Source organism: Podarcis erhardii (assembly GCF_964252035.2).
Source record: "Podarcis erhardii genome assembly, chromosome: 6".
Classification (NCBI taxonomy): domain Eukaryota; kingdom Metazoa; phylum Chordata; class Lepidosauria; order Squamata; family Lacertidae; genus Podarcis; species Podarcis erhardii.
The window spans coordinates 66,499,866-66,519,904 of NC_138510.1; the positions used below are offsets into that span (position 1 = coordinate 66,499,866).

General features: G+C 39.7%; 1 protein-coding gene across 3 annotated transcripts in view; it reads right to left on the minus strand.

The window, feature by feature from the left end:
• SLC44A5 (solute carrier family 44 member 5) overlaps positions 1-20,039 on the minus strand; it is a 157,355-nt gene that overhangs the window by 42,718 nt on the left and 94,598 nt on the right. For all 3 annotated transcript variants that reach the window (XM_081866540.1, XM_081866538.1, XM_081866539.1), the window contains exons 3-4: positions 14,741-14,814; positions 3,675-3,759 (exon numbers count right to left, since the gene is read on the minus strand). In XM_081866540.1, the coding sequence (XP_081722666.1) occupies positions 3,675-3,759; positions 14,741-14,814 (159 nt within the window). The remainder of the gene's footprint in view (positions 1-3,674; positions 3,760-14,740; positions 14,815-20,039) is intronic.

Sequence of the window (20,039 nt, forward strand, 5' to 3'; positions counted from 1 at the left end):
TTGTACATATAGTAGGTGTTCAAATACACGCTACACTGCACAAACAAGCTGGTGGTTTTTATGTTAATCACAAGGTGGCACTAAAAAATCAATCAAGAATTTCTTTGCATAAGAGAACTTGTGGATTAGATAAAGTCCCAAGAATCTTCTATCGAAAAGTACTAGAATGGACGGTATGTAAGACACACACTAGAGCTGACATATTAGTGGCTCTGAAAGGGAGAAGGGGAGAATTAACTCATTCATTTCTGTCAGTCTTGCCCAGGAACATGCAGAACATAAAACTGGCTCCCATTAGCTGCAGCACTGTTCTCCCGAAAGGTTGGCGATAATAGGCCTTTTTCACATTCATCCATGCTAACCAGCAAATGTGTGAAGAAGATTGATAGCATGTGAACACTTTGCTGACTATCTGCTTTTTCCAGCCTCTGTCAATAACTCTGAACCAATTCGGCAAGTCGGAAAACACAAAGAGGCCACAGAAGACATATATGGCGATTAGGTAATAAGGAAGCTTGCATATTCAAAGTTCAGACAAGGATTCTACATTACTAAAACTTGGGAAACTCACATTCATACAATTAGCTGGTAGATTATTTAGGGGCTGAAACGTTCGCTAGCTGCTGACAGTAATACAAGGAAAACACAAAATATCCAGTAAAAAAATTCAGCAATGTATGACTGTCTCCTTCAAAGGCAAGCTTTATTTCATGTTGGAGCTATGGTCTTCTGAATGCAAAAATAATTTAGGGATTACGTAGAGATCAGCAAATAGATGGATTAAGGTGCTGATGGGTCCCCAGGAATGGTGTTAGATCAGACAAAATGGAATTAATTCTGCATTGTTGTAATTCAATTCCCCCTACCCCTAGTCTATGAATGCCCAAGTATCAAATCTTTTAAAATATTTGCTTGGTGTAGTATTTGTTTAAAACATTGTAACATTTATTTGCATTTTATTACTTTGTGCCAAGGGACTCTAAAGGGCATTATTCCAAAGATTAGCATCCATCCCCAAATTTAATTTCCCTCAAGGCATGAATTAGGGCCAGCCTCTGGATCTCTAATGTATATCAGCTTTGGGTCAGTTTGTCAGGCTTATCCAAAACTATTAATTTTTTGTTTGTTTCCCAGCTAGTTGTTCAAAACTGCATGTGGTTTGTTATCACCATTGTTTTAAATGCTGGTTTATTGAAATGAATTAACACATGCAAATCGTCCCCAAAATCATGCTTGCTTTTAAAAAAAAAAAAGTAATTTGGCTCTATGACACTTAATACATCCACAGAGGAAGCCACCCCCTTCACACCAAATGTGAGATATGTGGGTTGACCGGAGGTATCCCTCCACTTAGTTCTGCTGGCTAAGCTGGTCTTCCACCAACACTGCCACTGTGGGGTACAACTGGAAACCCCCATAACAGCATCAGGCTCTATCATCCTGGCTACCCACGATTTCCACTGTGACTGCCATGGTCAGCCATCCTGAGAATGCAACAGTGGCTCTGCAGCTCTGCAAAGCCCCCACTGGCAAGGAGTGGTAATTTGAACTGCACCATCACAGCACAATTCTATACATATCCACTCATAAGTAAACACCTGAGTAACACTTACTCTTGAGCTAAGTGTGCATAGAATTGCAGTGGGAGAATCCATATATTCAAATGCAATTTGTTTACAGTGAAGATATCATAACTCCTGCTCCCTTGCAGGATTCTTCTTACCGCAGTGGATGCAACAGAAGCAAATGCTTTTACTGTTTTGGACATAGTGCACGTAATGCCGATGGAGCAATCAAGCTCTGAACTCGGTCCAAAAGGGAATCATTTTCAATTGATACCACTAGGTTCATTTGCAGTGAATTCATGCTATTTCAACATTAACTGTGAGATTTTAGTAATGTTTTGGTAATGCTATGGGCAATTGTTTCCTTTACGGAATTCTGTAGTGGAAACAAATATTTTCCTATGTGGTAAATTAGGGATGTAAATTGGCATTGTTTTCCGTTCTGCCCTGTATTGGGGGCATGGAGCACTGTTTCTGTTCCACTGCAGTTCATCTTCCACCAAAACCTATATTATTATTTTTTGATGGCCACTGTGATGAAACTATGTAACTTCTGTAAATTACGTAATTAATTGCATAAATTATTTGATTTTGTTGTCACTACTTCATTCCATCCCACTGATTTCAGTGCAAAGGAAACACAGTGCAAATGGGGGAAGGGTGTTAAATTGTTGAAGGTCTGAAATACAGTAATGAATATTGATTGTATTTGCTGGATTGATTATTGTTTTGGACATGGGGCAAATAAGCTAAGAGCATTTCACACTAAGCACACTTAGAACATTTCAAATAATAATAATAATAATAATAATAATAATAATAATAATAATAATAATAATAATAGACCAACAACTCCTTCTATGTGTCAGTATGCATCTATGAGGTTATAAGTAGGAACATGCGACTGCAAGGGAAGAAAACTTGGTGCCTTCCAAATGTTGATGACTATACCTCTCATCAGTTAAAGCCAATGGCCAGGGATTGTGGGAATTGTAGCACTGCAGAATCTTGAGGGCATTCTACTGGCTGCCTCTGTGTTACAGTAGTAGTCACAGTACTACTGTTATACTGCCTTTAAACAGTAAAATCCTTCTAAATTTATATATATATATATATGTGTGTGTGTGTGTGTGTGTGTATTGAGAGAGAGAGAGAGAAGGATTTTACTGTTTAAAGGTAGTATAACAATATTTTAAATAATTATAATTCACCCCAGCTGGGAAGTGGTACAGCTGGGAATTGGAAAGGAAAGGAAAGGAAAGGAAAGGAAAGGAAAGGAAAGGAAAGGAAAGGAAAGGAAAGGAAAGGAAAAGAATGGCTCAAAATGGTAGATCACCTAATCTAAAAGTATCCTATCTATTGTTCAGGATGACTTCCTAGGTATTCAAAGACTGTACAGGATGCTTTGTCTATAAAATATATTATGCTTTACAGCAGCTGATTGGATGGATAACCCACCAGATCCAGTTTCTATGGAGTTGCTTTTAGATGCTTAAAACACTGTGATAACGTAGGGACATTAAAGTGGGTGATCTGCAGGGAGAAGTTATGAGTGGCTCTTGGCCCAAAGTTCAGACCTGGACTTCTAGGAATTTCCAGTATGAAAATAAAGTGCATTCTTTTAAGCTGGTAGCAGCCAGTGGTAGAATTCTCCTTTGCTATTTTTCTGCTGCTGGCATGTTTTACCCACTGAGCAAGGGGTATCTAGTTTATAGAAATGAGATGCAGCCTGTGGTACTTAGGATTTATTTTTCTTCTTGGAATGACAGGAACAATTTCTCAGAGGACATTTCAATTAAATGTTCCAACTTATGCTGGCTAATCAGCTCCAATGCATTTTATAAAGTGTGGCATTCTAATCACTGGGATGCATGACGTAATTGTATTTTACTGAATTATGAACAGCCTTCGGACGGCACATGTACAATGGTTTTGCTTTGATCGCTCAGCTTTTTAAATATAAATCTTAATTGGAGTCAACACAGAGAAACCACTGAAGGAAGGAGGGTCCTCCCTCATCCTTCCATTAAGACTTCCAGGAGACAGAAGTCTAGTGCTCCCTTTCACGCATCATGAAAAGTGAAGGCAAAGGAATATCTTGGTACTTACTCATTAGGCGTGTCCTTTTGACCACAGAACTGCCCGTAGCTGTCAGTTGGGTAAGCTACTTTTCTGGGGTCACCGTGCACCCAAGCTGCGAAAAAGAAAGCATCAGTGATATTTTATAGCTGAATTTCCTCCTTGTAGCAGGTCGGCTTGGAATTAAAGTTTGCTGGTCATTAAAATGCACTGCCAGTCATGTACCATTTTAACCTCTCTCAATAGCTACTGAATACTATTGATTTTCCTTAAACAGTAGATTCCCCCCCCCTTTAATGAAAAAAGTATGGATGAATAGATAGAAAGTAAAACATTTCTCTCTCCCCCTCCCCCTTTCCATCAGGTCATATCTGGCTGGCAGCCAGAAAATGAGGTAATGCACTTAGAAAATAACGGTTATTAAAATGAGGACAGGGAACCATTACAAAGACTTTGTTGGCATAAAGCCATACAATGGCAGCAAACAAAGCTAAAACAAACCTAAGCGTGCCTGCACTCACACATCTTAGATTCTCTCTGTACGCTGAATTGCGTGAGCCGCTTACAATGCACTCTCAACCCTGATTTATGCAAATCACTTTGAACTTGCTGTTCTATAATTGCCACATGCTTGCATTCCTCTTTTATTTTCTGTAGTTTTAAATTTAGAAACACTCAAAACTAAATCTTATCCAGCGTCACTGGCACACTCTGGCACTAGAGTGATAGGGCATGACACAACAGAGCCCTGTGTAAAGCTGTCCATGGCAGTCTGTCCATTGGCACCTGTGGTCCAGAGGTGTTTATTATTACTTTTATATGCCACCTTTCCTTCAAGGAGCTCAAGGTGGGGTACAGACTTCTCCTCCTTCCCATTTCATCCTCACAACAACCCTGTGAGTTACATTAGGTTGAGAGGCAGCGACTGGTCCAAGGTAACTCAGTGAGCTTCATGGCTGAATGGGGACTTGAACCCTGGTCTCCCAGGTTCACTCTCACTACGACACCACATCTTAAGCTAATAAACTTTTGATTAATCTTAAAAAATAAAGCTGCTTATATGCTACCACAATGCATTTGTAGATTTAAAGAGAAGGCAGTGGCTCGCCATCTTTCATTAGCAGTGCAATCCTATACATGTTTAATCAGATGTAAGTCCCAGTGAGTCTAATGGGGCTTGCTCCCAGCTAAGTGGGTATAGGACTGCAACCTAAATTCGTTTAGGCTTTTGGTTCATTTGAAAGTACACCACCACCCCCGGTATATTACAGATCACTGTACTATATTGTGAGAAAACAGTCATGTTTACATGTAATTCTAAACCACAATTCAGTGCTGTGTGCATGAGCCTTGGGATCATACACATGCTGAAGTGTGGCTGGAAGGTGGGATTCACAAGCTTTAAGTTCCCCCTTTAAAGAATCCTGGCTTAAAACAAAGACTGTTATGAAGGGGGTGGCGCATCCTGTTTTGCCGCCTGAGGAGAAATGAGAAAGTGCCCCCAATGCCTCACCAAAGGCTCACTTACAGGGTTGCCCTGCAAGATCTCATGAGTGCCCCATGAAATGTCGCTGGAACTTGGAAACTACCACCAAAGCTGCTTCTTCTCACTTCTCTGGTGGGGCAGAGGGAGCTTGCAGTAGCTCTGGATGAGTGAGGAGAAGCAGAACCAGATCTAGTGAGATCTTACCAGAACCTGCTTCTCCTCACTTCTCCAGAAACAGCAAGGGGTACAGGTGGGGCACCCATGGTGGCACAGGAGAAGTGAGGAAAAGTGGTGGTGGCTTCTAGTGAGTTCTCATGAGACCCATACAAGATCATGAGGGTCTCTTGTGAGATCTCACTAGAAGCCACTGTTGCTTCTTTTGCCAGCAGTGGGAAGGGGCATCTGTGGCATGGCCATCCCCTTGGATTCCGTCACCAGAGGCAGCTGCTGCAGTTTGCCTCATGGCTGGCCGTGCTGGCTTAAACCTCAGTCCCTGATTCATATGGAACAAGAAGCAGGAGAAGAAGGGAGTGTGCAAGTCTGATGTTTTGGTCAGGTTCATATCACTAAACCATGGTGTCTGATGTCCAGCAGAATTATATATTTGAGCTTCTGGAATAGTATCCGTAGGCTTGTGCAAAATTAAGTTTGAGTTCCAAAAGGTCTGATGTGATTGTTTAAAGGCAGGGAATTCCACAGCGGTTAAACTCTATCAAGTATAGAAGTATATAAAAAGGTAAAGGGACCCCAACCGTTAAGTCCAGTCGTGGACAACTCTGGGGTTGCGGTGCTCATCTCGCTTTACTGGCCGAGGGAGCCTGTGTACAGCTTCTAGGTCATGTGGCCAGCATGACTAAGCTGGTTCTGGCAAACCAGAGCAGCATACAGAAATGCCGTTTACCTTCCCACTGGAGTGGTACCTATTTATCTACTTGCACTTCATGCTTTCAAACTGCTAGGTTGGCAGGAGCAGGGACCGAGCAAAGGCAGCTCACCCCATCCCGGGGATTTGAACCGCCAACCTTCTGATTGACAAGCCCAGGGCTCTGTGGTTTAACTCACAGTGCCACCCGCATCCCTAGAAGTATATAGGAGTGCAGTAATTCTTGGAATTTTGTACATCCAATTGAGATTTCAATTCAGGAATGAGGTCTCCAGGCACAAGAAAAACTTTCAGCTGTTGTAAGGTGCATAACAAAATTGCACATGTTAAAACATTGTGTCATACTGCTTCTAAATTAATAGACCTTTTAGTATAACATTTGGATTTTTAGGATACTTCTTTGTATTACTGGCTCCCCCAAAGAGTAGCACAAAGCCACTAGCACATTTGCTTAGCAAGGGTAATACTACACCTCTGAGGTTTAAAATCCTAAGCAATGCAATGTACCTTCAAAAGTACAAAACCAAGTCAAGGTCCATACTAAAAATCATGACCTAAAACATGACCTAAAAATACTATGGGTTGGGGGGGGTTGGGGGGGGAATGTTTGGTGCCTATCATCTACTACTCCATGGATATATATAAACTGGAGAATAGAAGAAAGCACATTCTTGAAACAGGACATGATGTTTGTTTGTGCACAAAGGAGGTTTTCATTGTCCTTGAATATTTCCCCACATCTATTGCAGAAAAATGCCATGTCCAAGCAGATCAATTTTTGCAGTTGATATGAACTCCTTTAATCTCTTCTTTATACACGCCACAGTGCAGCTTCTATAGCAACCTTCCCTCTTTTTGAGGTTAGTTTGTTTTCAAGAATGTTGACACTACAGAAGATACCCCCCTCCCTTAGGACCATTATTCTTCCCACCAGTACAGATACCAGCAGGGATAAATCTTGTCATGTGAGATTTAAAGCAGTCCAGCAATGTTGGTTGCAAAACTTAACAGCTGCATTTTTGCAGATAATTTAGAATTAGCCACTGCTGCCAACATTATCCAGTTTGTTTCTGGAATTAGTTTTCATATTCCAAGAACTTCAAATAATAGAGAAATAGTACTCTTGACAAATGCTCACATACAACAATGTCCACATACAAACCAGAAGTCTCTCCCATGTAGAACAGGAATATGCCATGTTAAATCTGATGAAGAACAGAGTGGTCAGTGGATAATCAGATTTTGACCTTAAGATCCAAATTCACATCCATGCTCAGCCACCAGATTACATGCTATTCATAAAAAACATTTTTTCTATGCAAGTGTGTGTCAGACACACACTTAATCTGGACAAACATAGCATAACCTGGGAATTATAGATACAGTCAACAGCAATTCTCATAATAACAGCTGTGTTTTTCCAGTTACTATTGTCATACTTATTGCCAGTTTAACCAGGTTACATTTGCTGATGTGAATACACGTTGTGTGAAATGCCCTTCAGCCTCATTCAGTCATCGCAACTGCCTCATTGGGACAAGAACTACTGGGAAGAGTCACTGTGATCACTAAGCCTGTGCTGTTTTGGTTTCTTGAATAAAGAGTTAACTTCACTGACACTAATGTTTTTATTGCTGACCTACTCCAGACCCTGGCTCCTGACACAAGTCTCCCTTGGGGTTGAAGAAGGTACCTAGGTGGGCAAAGGTTAAAAGAGGCTAACTTCACCCTGCTTCGCCATCCAGGTCTTGGTTATACAGTGAGAAACAACAGTGCCCATGAGAAGGTAGTGCCACCTAAACTATAATTTGAACCCCACAAGTCATTTCTGCAAAATGGAAACAATAATGATCTAACTACCCAAACACATTTTAAAAACTGTGTTGTTTCCACAACACAAGCAGTGCACAGCAAGTGATGTGATTGTTTTATCAGCCCAACAGATGGTAAAAAAGCTAGAAGCAAGTTCTTGAATTACACAGGACTCTTCATTAGGCAAAATAAAACATCACCATTACCCCACATAAATAATACTCCAGATCACCTAAATTTTGATTTAGTAAATATTGCAGCTGCTTCCGGGACACTCAGATCAATGAAATTTAACTGTGTACTTTTGCAATGAAGTTTGAAAAGAACTCTGGACTTTGAGGCCAGTTCTGCCCCAAATGGCAATTTATATCATCAGTTTCCCTTCACCTTTGAGCAAACATACAAATGGCAGCAAGGAGTGGGGAGTCCCCTGCCCCTACCAGCCTGTTCACTCCGAAAGGGGGGGGGGCTGCTTCAAGGAGTGCTTCTGCAAAGGGCAAGTCCTTTGCAAAAGCCCTCTTTGAAGCAGCTCCACTTCTCATTTGTGAGCATGCAGAGGTCGGGGAGTTTGGACTGGCCACTCATTTAAAAGAGAAGTGCAAAGGGCTTTAATCCTCAGTCACTGGCTGAGCCTTCCTGACAGTCCACTAAACATTTTCCCCTCAGACAGCCTTGCCCTATCATTACCATCACCACTAAATTGACAATGCTTCTCTCAGCTCACACAGCTGTTTAGTAGGGAGCTTGATTGACATGCGAAGGAAAGGTCTACTGACTCATTCCCACGCACCTTCCTCTCCACTGCAAATGCTAAGGAGCTATTTCCAGTGCCATTCAGGTAGGCAGCAAGGAGAAGGGAGGCATGCAATGACCTCATTTGCATGCCACCATACACCTCCTCTCTGTCGGCATGTGTGAGTGTGTTTTCTCCCTGAGTATTTGTGTTTGGGTAGATGGGATGTGTATGGCCTACAAACTCACTGCCTACCAGTGAATGCAAGCCAAAAAGGTTTCCTATTTTTGCTATATAGTCGTACCTTGATTCTGGAACACAATGCATTCCTGGAGTCTGTTTGACTCCCAGAACCGTTCAAAAACCAAGGCACGGCTTCTGATTGGCTGCAGGAGAATCCTGCAGCCAATCAGAAGCCACGCCACACATTCAGCTTCTGAAAATCATTCGAAAACCAGAACACTCATTTCTGGGTTTCAATCGTTCAGGAGCTGATTTGTTTGGGAGCCAAGGCATTTGCAATTCAAGGTGCGAATGTATAGCCCTCTGATCTGGGCAAAAACTGAAACACCAGCAGTGTTGCAGAGGAATAGGTCCTCAGGTAACACGCTCCCTGACTTTAGCAGAGGAACCCCCAGCCTACCAATCAGGCCACAGAACACCCAGAAGTGTTCATGCTACATTGCAATTTTGTATCTGCTCTATGGATCCAACCATAATGGCAACAAACAAGTGTTGCACTGGACTATTTTAAGGATGATGGTTTTCTTTGCAGAATTCTTTACCTCCTGAATTTACAAGTACACCCCCCTCATTTACACAGCAGCTTTGTTTTGCAAATAGATTCATCTCAGTTTGTTGTGAAATTGGATTCCTTTAAATGGGAATCCTTTCTGCTATGTGGGTACAGAGGGTAGATGGCTTCACATCTCAAATGAACATAAGGAGAAAGCAAAGTGTGGTACTATTTAAGATTTAGCACTTGATAAATATCTCATTCTCTTTCCCACTCTAAAAAGAATAGAAACTAACTGAACAACATCCACAGAAAGAAGAAATCAGCCTTAGACAGCTGTGTAGTTTATTTGTTGCAGGTATTTGTTGCGGTGAACTGCTGCTGACCCAATACCAAGTATTAAATGAAATAGAATCCAAGCGTACAGAACTTCAGCACCCATAAAATGTTCTGCATGGCTGAATACTTGATTGTTGGCAATGACCAAGGGCCTGCTTACAGACAGGGGGAGGGAGACAGTCATACGAATCAGCTGAACATTTGTTTTTAAAACCTCTTTTAGTTTTTGCATATAAAGAGATGAATCAATGATATATGAAACTATGTATTTACCAAGACCAGCACTTTTTTGGGGTGGGGAGAATTGAAGACTCTGATGCTCTATAATAGGGAGAAAGCAAGGAGCGTAAATCACTTTTTCCTCCTGTGCTTTTTCTGAAGTGGACACCACCACTATGGTGAGATGCCTAAACTGTGCTCACCTTGGAAGCCTGCATATATTTCACCATGAGGAAAAATAAAAGCACCATTTCAGACATTGCAAAATGGCAACAACAATAGGACGCGTTGCAGTGGTACCTTGGTTTAAGAACAGCTTAGTTTATTAACTTGGATTAAGAACGCTGCAAACCCAGAAGTAGGTGTTTTGGTTTGTGAACTTTGCCTTGGAAGCAGAACATGTTTCGTTTCCTGTTGAGTATTTTGCATTTGTAAATTGAGTCCCCCGCTGCTATGGGAAAGCACGCCTTGGTTTACGAACACTGTGGTTTAAGAAGGGACTTCAGGAACGGATTAAGTTTGTAAACCAAGGTACCACTGTAATTAGTTGCATCTCCTGTTATCTTTCTACATTTCTATAATGACTTGCAATGCCAAATAGATATTGTTCTCATATAGCATTAGCTCAGCACAGAAATATGTTAAACAGCAATGTATTTGGGATGTGTGTGTTATGTTTTAAACTTCATTTACAAATTTACAAACTGGTATCATATTTTTTATATCAACATAACTAGCTTTATTGTTGGATTTGATGTATTACCTTTTCCAATGCAAGTAAGTCTGAAATTTTTAATAATAAAATGTATTCCCATTTTTAAGCAGAAATTATTTTTTTGCAGCCATTCATAACATGAACCGCAATTCTTTATGCAACAGGTAATAAAACAATCTTGTTCAAAAGGACTAATAATAATAATAATAATAATAATAATAATAATAATAATTTTGTATTTCTACCCTACCCATCTGGCTGGGTTTCCCCAAACCAATACTGGGTCTATAGAGACCACAATCAGTATACTTTAGGCAACTCTTTCTTATATGGTTTCAACGTTGTTAGTCTAATTGCCTGCCAAAATCTTTGTTCCAAGTCTTCATATCACTTGACAGATCCTTAGTGCAAACTTCCAAGACCCAATCATAAATCTTTGAGAATCTTAATATGTCAGCATTCCATGTAACAATGGTATAGCACAAGAATGACATGTGTGTGTGTGCAAAAGCCTGTCAGGTCCCCATATTTCAAACCATCAAGTTATGCTGCCATCATTCACTAATGTATTTCAAGCTCACAAATCACAAAGCTAGAAATCACAAACATCTATCATTTTAATGCATTTGTCAAACATCCTCTCATTTTGTATTCCTTTATTGGTCTGGGATTGAGTAAATGGCTGCAAAACACTGAACTGTAAGATTCCCCATCAAGGACAAAATATGGAGAGTAACTACTTGCTTGGGAAACTTAACATAGGCTGCAAATCAGTTGATGATTAAGAACCAACAGCATTCTTGTGAAGTGTTTCCCTTTAAAAGATAAAACATTTAAAATATTTTAGTATGTGGCAATAAAAACCAGCCAGTTGTGCTTATGGTTTTTAAACACCAGAATTTACCAATACAGTGAAGCAGATTATAGGACATATGATCCTAAATTTATACATAGGGGTAGGTGCTATAAAAGCAGCCTCTTCTTGAATACAGAAGGTAAATTTGGTTTACTACTTCACAGGTGGCCTCCTGCCCTATTGTTTAATCTCCTGTTGTGTCTTTGAACACAGATTAACACTTACTGCAATAGGAAGATTTCACAAACAGAAATAGAAATATGTAGGAGAGCATCTGACCTACAGATTCATGGATAACAAATTCTCATATAACAATTGAGAGCTGTCTATGCTAATCACTTGCTCACTTGAGCTTCACTTATGCTCTTGGTTTAGCAAAATGCTTAGCATAGTCAATTGTTATATGAGAATTGTCAGGAGCTAAACCATATAATCTTTTTCTTTTTTGAATTATACTATTCTCGCAGCCCTTTGAATCTTTTTATAATATTTCATTGGTTTTTGTCTTAAATGTTTTACTAGGTTGCTTTTTTTAAAAAAAGTTCTTAATAATCCAGAAAATGCAAATGTAAATATTGTGGACTGAATTCTGCAAAAAATGAAATGTCACTGGATGTCAGCACCATTGGTCCAACGGTAAAGTTGACCTAATGACAGCAATTAATAGCTCCTGTAATAAATATTTATGTGGCTCATAATCATTCAAGAGCCAATCATCACTGAAGCAGATCAGAGAAAGACTATTACCATAAATCACTAGCTTTGGTCATGCAAGAAGATTTGATTGTCCTTTTATCACCACATGACAATATAATGTCTTTGGAACTACAGTGAGAGCTAAATCCCTTCCTGATTGTACCGTTGCAAATATCACTCAAGCCATACTGATTGCATGTATTACTAAAGCTAGAATTTCAGCTCAGCATTTCCCCCCTGCCACAATCAATAGCAAACTCCATGCTCTAGAAATGATGGATCTGAACTTTTCTGTTTCTGTACCCATCCAAATAAAATGTGGACTGAAGATCTGCTTCATACATTTATAGAATATAGAAAACCTTCCCCCATTTTTTTTTATCTATAAAGAGCCAAAGGACAGAAATATACAGATCTTATTCGGTCACGAGTTGCTTTAGGCACAACTCATGATTGTGAATTGATTTATACTCTATTTTCCCTTTATATGAACTTTATTGACTCTCATGCATTTTGAACAGGACAACTGCCTGGAGTCTATCCAAGGCTGATCTCATCTTTCATTTTTTTAAAAAATAAAGCAAATGAAAAAGTGTAAAACAAGGCTGGTGATGATTATGATGATGATAATTGTATAGCCAGCTTGTGTACAAGTGTGTGTGTAACAATCATCCAGATCCAACTAGCTTCAGAATCTGAATTTGAGATTGATAAAGTACTCCCATAAGAGGAACAGAAAATAGCCACCACCACCCAAAATGAATTTTGATTTCAGGATGGATAGCTTTTATTTTGAGCATTTACAGGTATTCAAAAGTTTAAGTAGAGATTCTCTCTTTGCAGTTAGAGTACAGGCAATACAGTGTTATGTATACAGACCATATCATCTCTGACCAATGCCTGTGGGGAAAATAGAACTGGGCAACCAACCATTCAGTCATCTAGATTTTATGCAGTACATGATTCTGTAAAAACCTTATGTAGAAAACTGCTGTGAAATCCTAGCCAGAGGATTATAGGAAATTTGTGCATTGCTGAAACAAAGTACAGTGCAGTAGGAAGGTTTGAGAGTCCAGGGTGGCTGGGCACAAGCTACCAACCATCTCCCTAGCCTTTTTCCTGGAAGTATTCGATTCTTCTAATCAATCTATGGTTCAGAATGATGAACCAGAAACAAATGTGATCACACATTTAAAAATTCTGTTTCACAAAGGGATAGCTGGAAGGGAAACACAAACTCGGTAGGGCAGGGTATTAATGGGTACAAAAACCTTTATTATACATGGAATGTACCTGCCTCAGGGATGAAGAGATCCCCTGAAACATAAAGAATGCTATCTGAGAGTCCTGTGCCAAAGGCAGGTAGTGTTTCTTTTAGAGCTGGCTTGGTTACAGCCCAGAGGAAATCTGGAACCTGTCTTTATAAATATTGAACTTGGTTCAGTTTAAAAGACAGCCAACAAAAAAAAGCTATACTTTAATCTTGACTGTATAGTGATTGCCTTTTCTATGGAACTATGATGTGATAGAGAGCTGTACTGTTTGTTCCAGCAGGACAAAGGATGAACATCCTTTCTAATTCTCTTGATTGTACTTCTTCTGTAAGATGCGTGTTCCTTTTTGTAGTCTAATGGCATAATACTATTACTATGTAGCTGTACAGCACAGAAAAAATGTTATGATGTTAATAAAAAGAAATCTTTAAAAATTCACTAAGGCTAAGCCAGACCTGAAGTGAACTCTACTGCCAAAGAGAAGCATCACATGTAAATAAACAGAGGACTAAGTCCAGATCTATTAATGTCAATGGGAGTTTGGCCACTGAGTTAAAAAGATGTATCCATGAGTTGAATATTCATGCCAGCTGCTGGGGTTTGTCCTGAGAAATATAGAGCTGCCTTCCCCAACATGTGACCCTTCATGGCCAGTGGTCAAGGATAATGGGAATTGTAGACCGACAATTTCTGAAGGGCACCAGGCTGGAGAAGGCTTGTCTAATAAATACACCAAGTGATGTCAAAGAAACACTGTGTGATAATGTCAGACATGGTTTGCATTGGACATTGGGTTGAGTGGAGATTAAAGAGACATGGAGCAGCGGCAGCTGTGTGCCTTATAAAGCTTCGGCTCTCAGTGAAGTTCTCTCGAACAAAATTGAGATGCACATTAAAGAATCTGCTGTTGATCATTAGCTCTGCATCCCAATTAAAAAAGCAACTGTTCTATTCATTATTTGCATGGATTGTTGCTAACATTATAAAGAATTCATTTTTAAAACTTTTTATTTTCTCCCACTTCTAATTACCAACATTTTCCTGCTATAACTACAGCTTTTTACAGTAATGAAGAACAAAATTATTGAACCATGGCTACTCAGCTTTGTTTCATATTGGATTTTTTTTTTTGGTCAATATACCAATCATTTTTATTTCCCCCCTATAATTACAACAGTCAATGAGAGCAGGTAGTTCATGCTTTGTTTCCAAGAAATGTGTTAAATGAATGTAATTATATTTAATCGAGATGCCCATTTAACTTAAAGCAACAATTGCTTCTCAAGTAAATTAGAAGTTACTTTCCTATGAATAGGATAAGCATCAACTGTACATGTATTTACTTACCCACAATTCCTAAAGCAATGTAACCCAGGATGACCACAACGAAGATGACACAACAGAGAACGTCTGTACAATGCCTAAAGACAGAACATATTGAGCAGTTACACAAGTGTCCCATAATACAACTGTGAACAAAAATAAAATTGAATTCTTGGTACACTGTAGGTGCAAATTGCATCTGTTCAGCAGATCTATCCATCCACTGGCAATCGCTTTCAGTGTGCTAATCCTTCTGCAAATCTCATTTTCAAAGCCACAAGTATCTTGAGCCAAAAGTTCTGTGGCAAGAATTAACCGTCCAAAATGCCAGTAAGATATAAGCAAGGCCAAATGTTTATATGCTTGCTCCTAGGAAGGATTAGCTTACATAAAATGACTTAACACAGATATCCATGGACCACTTATGGGTTTGGGCATTACTGGAGTGCAAAGCATAATCATTCTGGTCATAGCAGCATATTTCCTTCTTAGTCCACGAAAGTGTCCTGCAAATTACAAACAGCATACAAATTTACAACTTCTGCTTGTTGGGGGGGGGAGGGTTGTGTTTATTGGCCATGAGCAGAAAGGAGCTTTTCAACAAGATTTTTAAAAATAGAGATAATAAACATTGGTGTCATTAGTTTGGGCAGTTCAGGACCTGACTGCCTTTTTTCATAGCTGAATACAACTTTAATTCTAGATCATGGATCACCATTTGAAGCAGAGAAAACCTGGTGAACCATTACAGTTCAGTGTCTTAATATTCATCAGCTCAGTGATCAGATTACTGTGTGAGTGGATGTATGTGCAAGTCCCATAGTGCTCAGGGAGCATCCCCTCTCAGAACAATGCCACTACATGCCTACTCAAGAGTAAGCACAAGTTAATTAAATGGCACTTTGTTCCAGGTAAGTAGGGTTAGGGTTGCAGCCTCTGGGTGGTCAATGTTAGTCCCACTACATTAGACCTATTGATGTTAAGAAACATTGACTAACTTAGGTTCAATATTTTCAATGGGTCTGATCTGAGTAGGCCTTGGCTGAATATAATCTTCAGTCTGGAAATAAACTTGGTAAATTTAAGATCATAGAACTGTAGAGTTGGAAGATACCCTGAGGGTGATCTAGTCCAACCCCCTGCAATGTAGGAATCTCAACCAAAGCATCCATAGCAGATGGCCATCCAACCTTTATTTAAAAACTTCCAAGGAAGGAGAGTCCACCATCTCTCATGGGAGTTTGTTACACTGCCAAACAGCTCTTACTGTCATAAAGTTCTTCCTGATGTTTAGTCGTAATCTCCTTTCTTGAAACTTGAATCCATTGGTTTGAGTCCTAGCCTCCAGAGCAGGAGAAAATGAACTTGTTCCATCTTCCATTTAACAGCCCTTTAGATATTTTAAGAAGGCTATCATATCTCCTCTGTCTCTTTACCAGGATAAACATACCCAGTTCCTTCAACCATTCCTCATAAAGCTTGGTTTCCAGACCCTTTATCATTTCTTGGCCCCTCCTCTTCACACATTCCCACTTGTCAATTTCCTTCTTAAACTGTGGTGCCCAGAACTGGACACAGTATTCCAGGTGGGGTCTGACTAAAGTGCTGCTGCTATTACTGTTCTTGATAAGGAGGTCTGACTAATAGAGTGGTGCTATTACTGTCCTTGATAAGGGAACTAGATTTCTGTTGATGCAGCCTAGAATAGCATTAGCTTTCTTTGCTTGTGCATCACACTGTTGACTCATGTTAAGCTGATGGTCTACTAAGACCCCTAGATCCTTTTCACATGTACTACTGGCAAGTCAGGTGTCCCCCATCTTATATTTGTGCAGCTGGTTCTTCCTACCTAAGTGTAGAACCTTAAGATACTTGTATGCAGTGTCCACAGATGCACCTATAACAACTGCTGTATCAACACTGTTTGAAACAGTCACCAGAATAAATTGCTTTCTAAATTCTTTATTTAGACAAAATACTTCTCAATGGAGGTAGTTCTCACATTCAGCTACAAGCCATCAAGGAAGAAGAAATAAAATACTGGGTGAGATAAATGCACGTGAATCAAATCCCTAATAATTTTCACACCTGGGAAAAATATATCTGAAGAATTTGATTGTCCCATAGAGCACTGACGGAAAAACAGCAGGTCACTTAGCTTCACCAGTCAAGCTGAAAACCCCCACAAAAGGTAAATCCACAAGGAGGGGAAAAGAATATTATAACACTGAAGTCACTGTTAAAATAAATGAGCCAGGAGGAGTGGTGAGAGCACAAAAGCAGGACATGTGAACAGAGCACATACTGCAAATGAACACCAGTATTTCTCAGCACTCTAACTTTAAGCTAAGTGGGTCAATCCACTGCACTTCTCTATACCTAGAGAGATATTCATTGTATCCAACTTAAAATATTTTACAGAGCTACAATCTGACCTATTTTTCAGTTTCTGATTTAATATTCCTTCCCCTTTGATTTTGTTCTCTGCTTTCAAGAATGCATTTGAGTCAACAAGTGAATCAACCCAACCCCATCTTCATTAAGTAAATAAAATTCAAGGGGTCTTTCACAGAAATGGCAAAGAACCACAAAGACTGCATAGATTCAAGGTGTTCGTTCCAGCCTATTTTTAGAGCAGATATTCAAGGTGGACTGATCTAAAGTATAATTACGTGTGCACTCAAAACCTGCTCTTGACATTCTTAGCAATTGAAGGCCATCCTGGAAGTGAAGCTGGCAAAAGCCTTTAACGAACTTGAGACTGGAAGAGGGAACATCTCAAGAAAATTAAGTCATGTGTAATGCAGCTGCTAAGAGTGTGCTCAGCCTCAATCCATAAAAGGGCAGTGAAATCAAGGATCTAGGGGCAAACTTTCTAGACAGGGAAAAAGAGGAAATGAGAACATGACAATAAAGGTGAGGTTAGGGGTTCACCTTGGTCACTGACAGCCATCCTGACAGTATATTTTAAAATACAATTTAAAATATTTATAAAGTCCTCATGTTATTAAAAAAAATCAGAAAAGATATATTTGCAAAGGCTGCTGTTGCCTTTCAAGGCATTATCTTTGAAAATGCACATTGCTATTTTAATAAACACCTATTGTACATAAATTTGATAGAATACAAATTAGAATGCATAGTGTAACGTAAGTTGGATTCTGGGATTCAATTGGTTAGAGCGTGGTGCTGATAACACCAAGGTTGCAGGTTCAATCTCTGTATGGGACAGCTGCATATTCCTGCATTGCAGGGGGGTTGGGCTAGATCCGTGGTTCCCAATGTGGGGTACAAGCCTCACGGGGGGAAATTTGATTTTTAAGGGGGGAAATTCAAGAATACGTTATTAACAGATAATGAGCTTCCAGGCTTCCTCTACATAAATAGGAGTTCGCTTTTTGAATAATAAGAATTATATGTCATGGGAGGGGGCATCAGGATTTTAGAGATGCTTGGGTGGGGCATGGCCAAAAAAAGGTTGGGAACCACTGGGCTAGATGATCCTCAGGATCCCTTCCAACTCTACAATTCTATGATTCTATTCATTGGGGACCAAACTTAAAATATTTCACAGAGCTAAGTGGGTTACTGCAGTGCCAGGCACTGGGTACCACAAACACCCAAGGATCAAGGTTTCAAAGGTTTGGGACAGTGTGACAGACAATGCCTCTCTGATGAGGCAGAAGCTAAATGAATCTGAATCTGAATTATTCATTTGGAACTGCAGTTATTTAGGTAAGCCTAAATAACTTACCTAAAGTTATTTAGGTAAGCGGGTGGTGCTGTGGGTTAAACCACAGAGCCTAGGACTCTGGCGGTTCAAATCCCCACCACAGGGTGAGCTCCTGTTGCTCGGTCCCTGCTCCTGCCAACCTAGCAGTTCGAAAGCACATCAAAGTGCAAGTAGATAAATAGGTACCGCTCCGGCGGGAAGGTAAACGGCGTTTCCGTGTGCTGCTCTGGTTTGCCAGAAGCGGCTTAGTCATGCTGACCACATGACCCGGAAGCTGTATGCTGGCTCCCTTAGCCAATAAAGCGAGATGAGCGCCGCAATCCCAGAGTCGGCCACGACTGGACCTAATGGTCAGGGGTCCCTTTACCTTTACCTCTGAAAGTTCTGTTCAGGGGGTTAAGAGTTACTGTCGCAATGCAATGAAAGCTTCAATTTGCCTTGTGAACCTTGTCTATCTGGACTGATAGGGATTTACTCTCAAAAAGAGGAAGTGGGTGACCAGTGCTCTAATTCAGATTTGCCCCAAACATTTAGTTCAGGTGTTACTTTTTTCTGGTTTTTAATCAATGCCATTACAAGCAAAGCAGTATCCTTTCCCTTAAGATGGCCAATAAACGCTATGACCTTTCACTAACACAAGGGTAAATCAACTACTTCAAGACTGAAGCACTATTTCATTTTTCAGTGCATGTTAAAAAGTGCAACATTTAATTATCAAACAAAGAAAACTAGAACACTGCAATTATTCAGTAACATTTTCCCCCCTCTTTTTAAGCAACATTATAAATTTACATAACTAATAGCATGATAAACAGCAGCCATAATCAAGACATTCTAATCATATCTTCCTTGTAACATTTGTAACATTTGGTGCAGACATCCTCCAATGAGTATTTACTGTACGTATCCTAATTTTTGGCCTATATTTTATTTTGAATGTCACACACGTTTTACACTGCTGCACCCAGCAGAGGTTTCATCATGATGGAAATATACTACACATTTGTAAATATAAAGCAGGGATATTAGCTGTTTCAGCAAAACACACACACAACTTGATGAGATTATGACATAATCTCTTTCTCCCTGAAGGATACTAAATGAACCATAGCTCTCTTCATGTGGTGTGTGAGAGAGAGGTGGGGAGGAGGTAGCAGGTCCAGCAAGCAGGTAAACAACAAATACCTGAGGAGGGCTTTGGTTTTATGAGAAAGAAAGAGATTATATATTAATCTCATCAACATGGGTCTGAGCAACAAAGATACAACAGAGATATTTGGTTAAGGAAGTGTCATCCCATTCTGCCCTTTATTGTATAGACTATGAATTCCTGTAGAGGAATTACATGAGACAAAATTATAGAATAGAATCTAGATTGAGACACATCCTGAAAAGCAATGATTTGTTCTAAATATGAATAAGTGGAAATTGCTACTGTGTGGCGTTGCCAAATTTCAAAAAGTGAAAATCCAGATAACAAAAGCTTTAGTTTTAGTTTTTACGAAGCATTCTAATGTTCATTCTTCTATAGTGCTGAAAACCTTGTCCAGCAGTTAAGGCCTTCTTTGTGAAGGTTTATTTGCAAGTTTT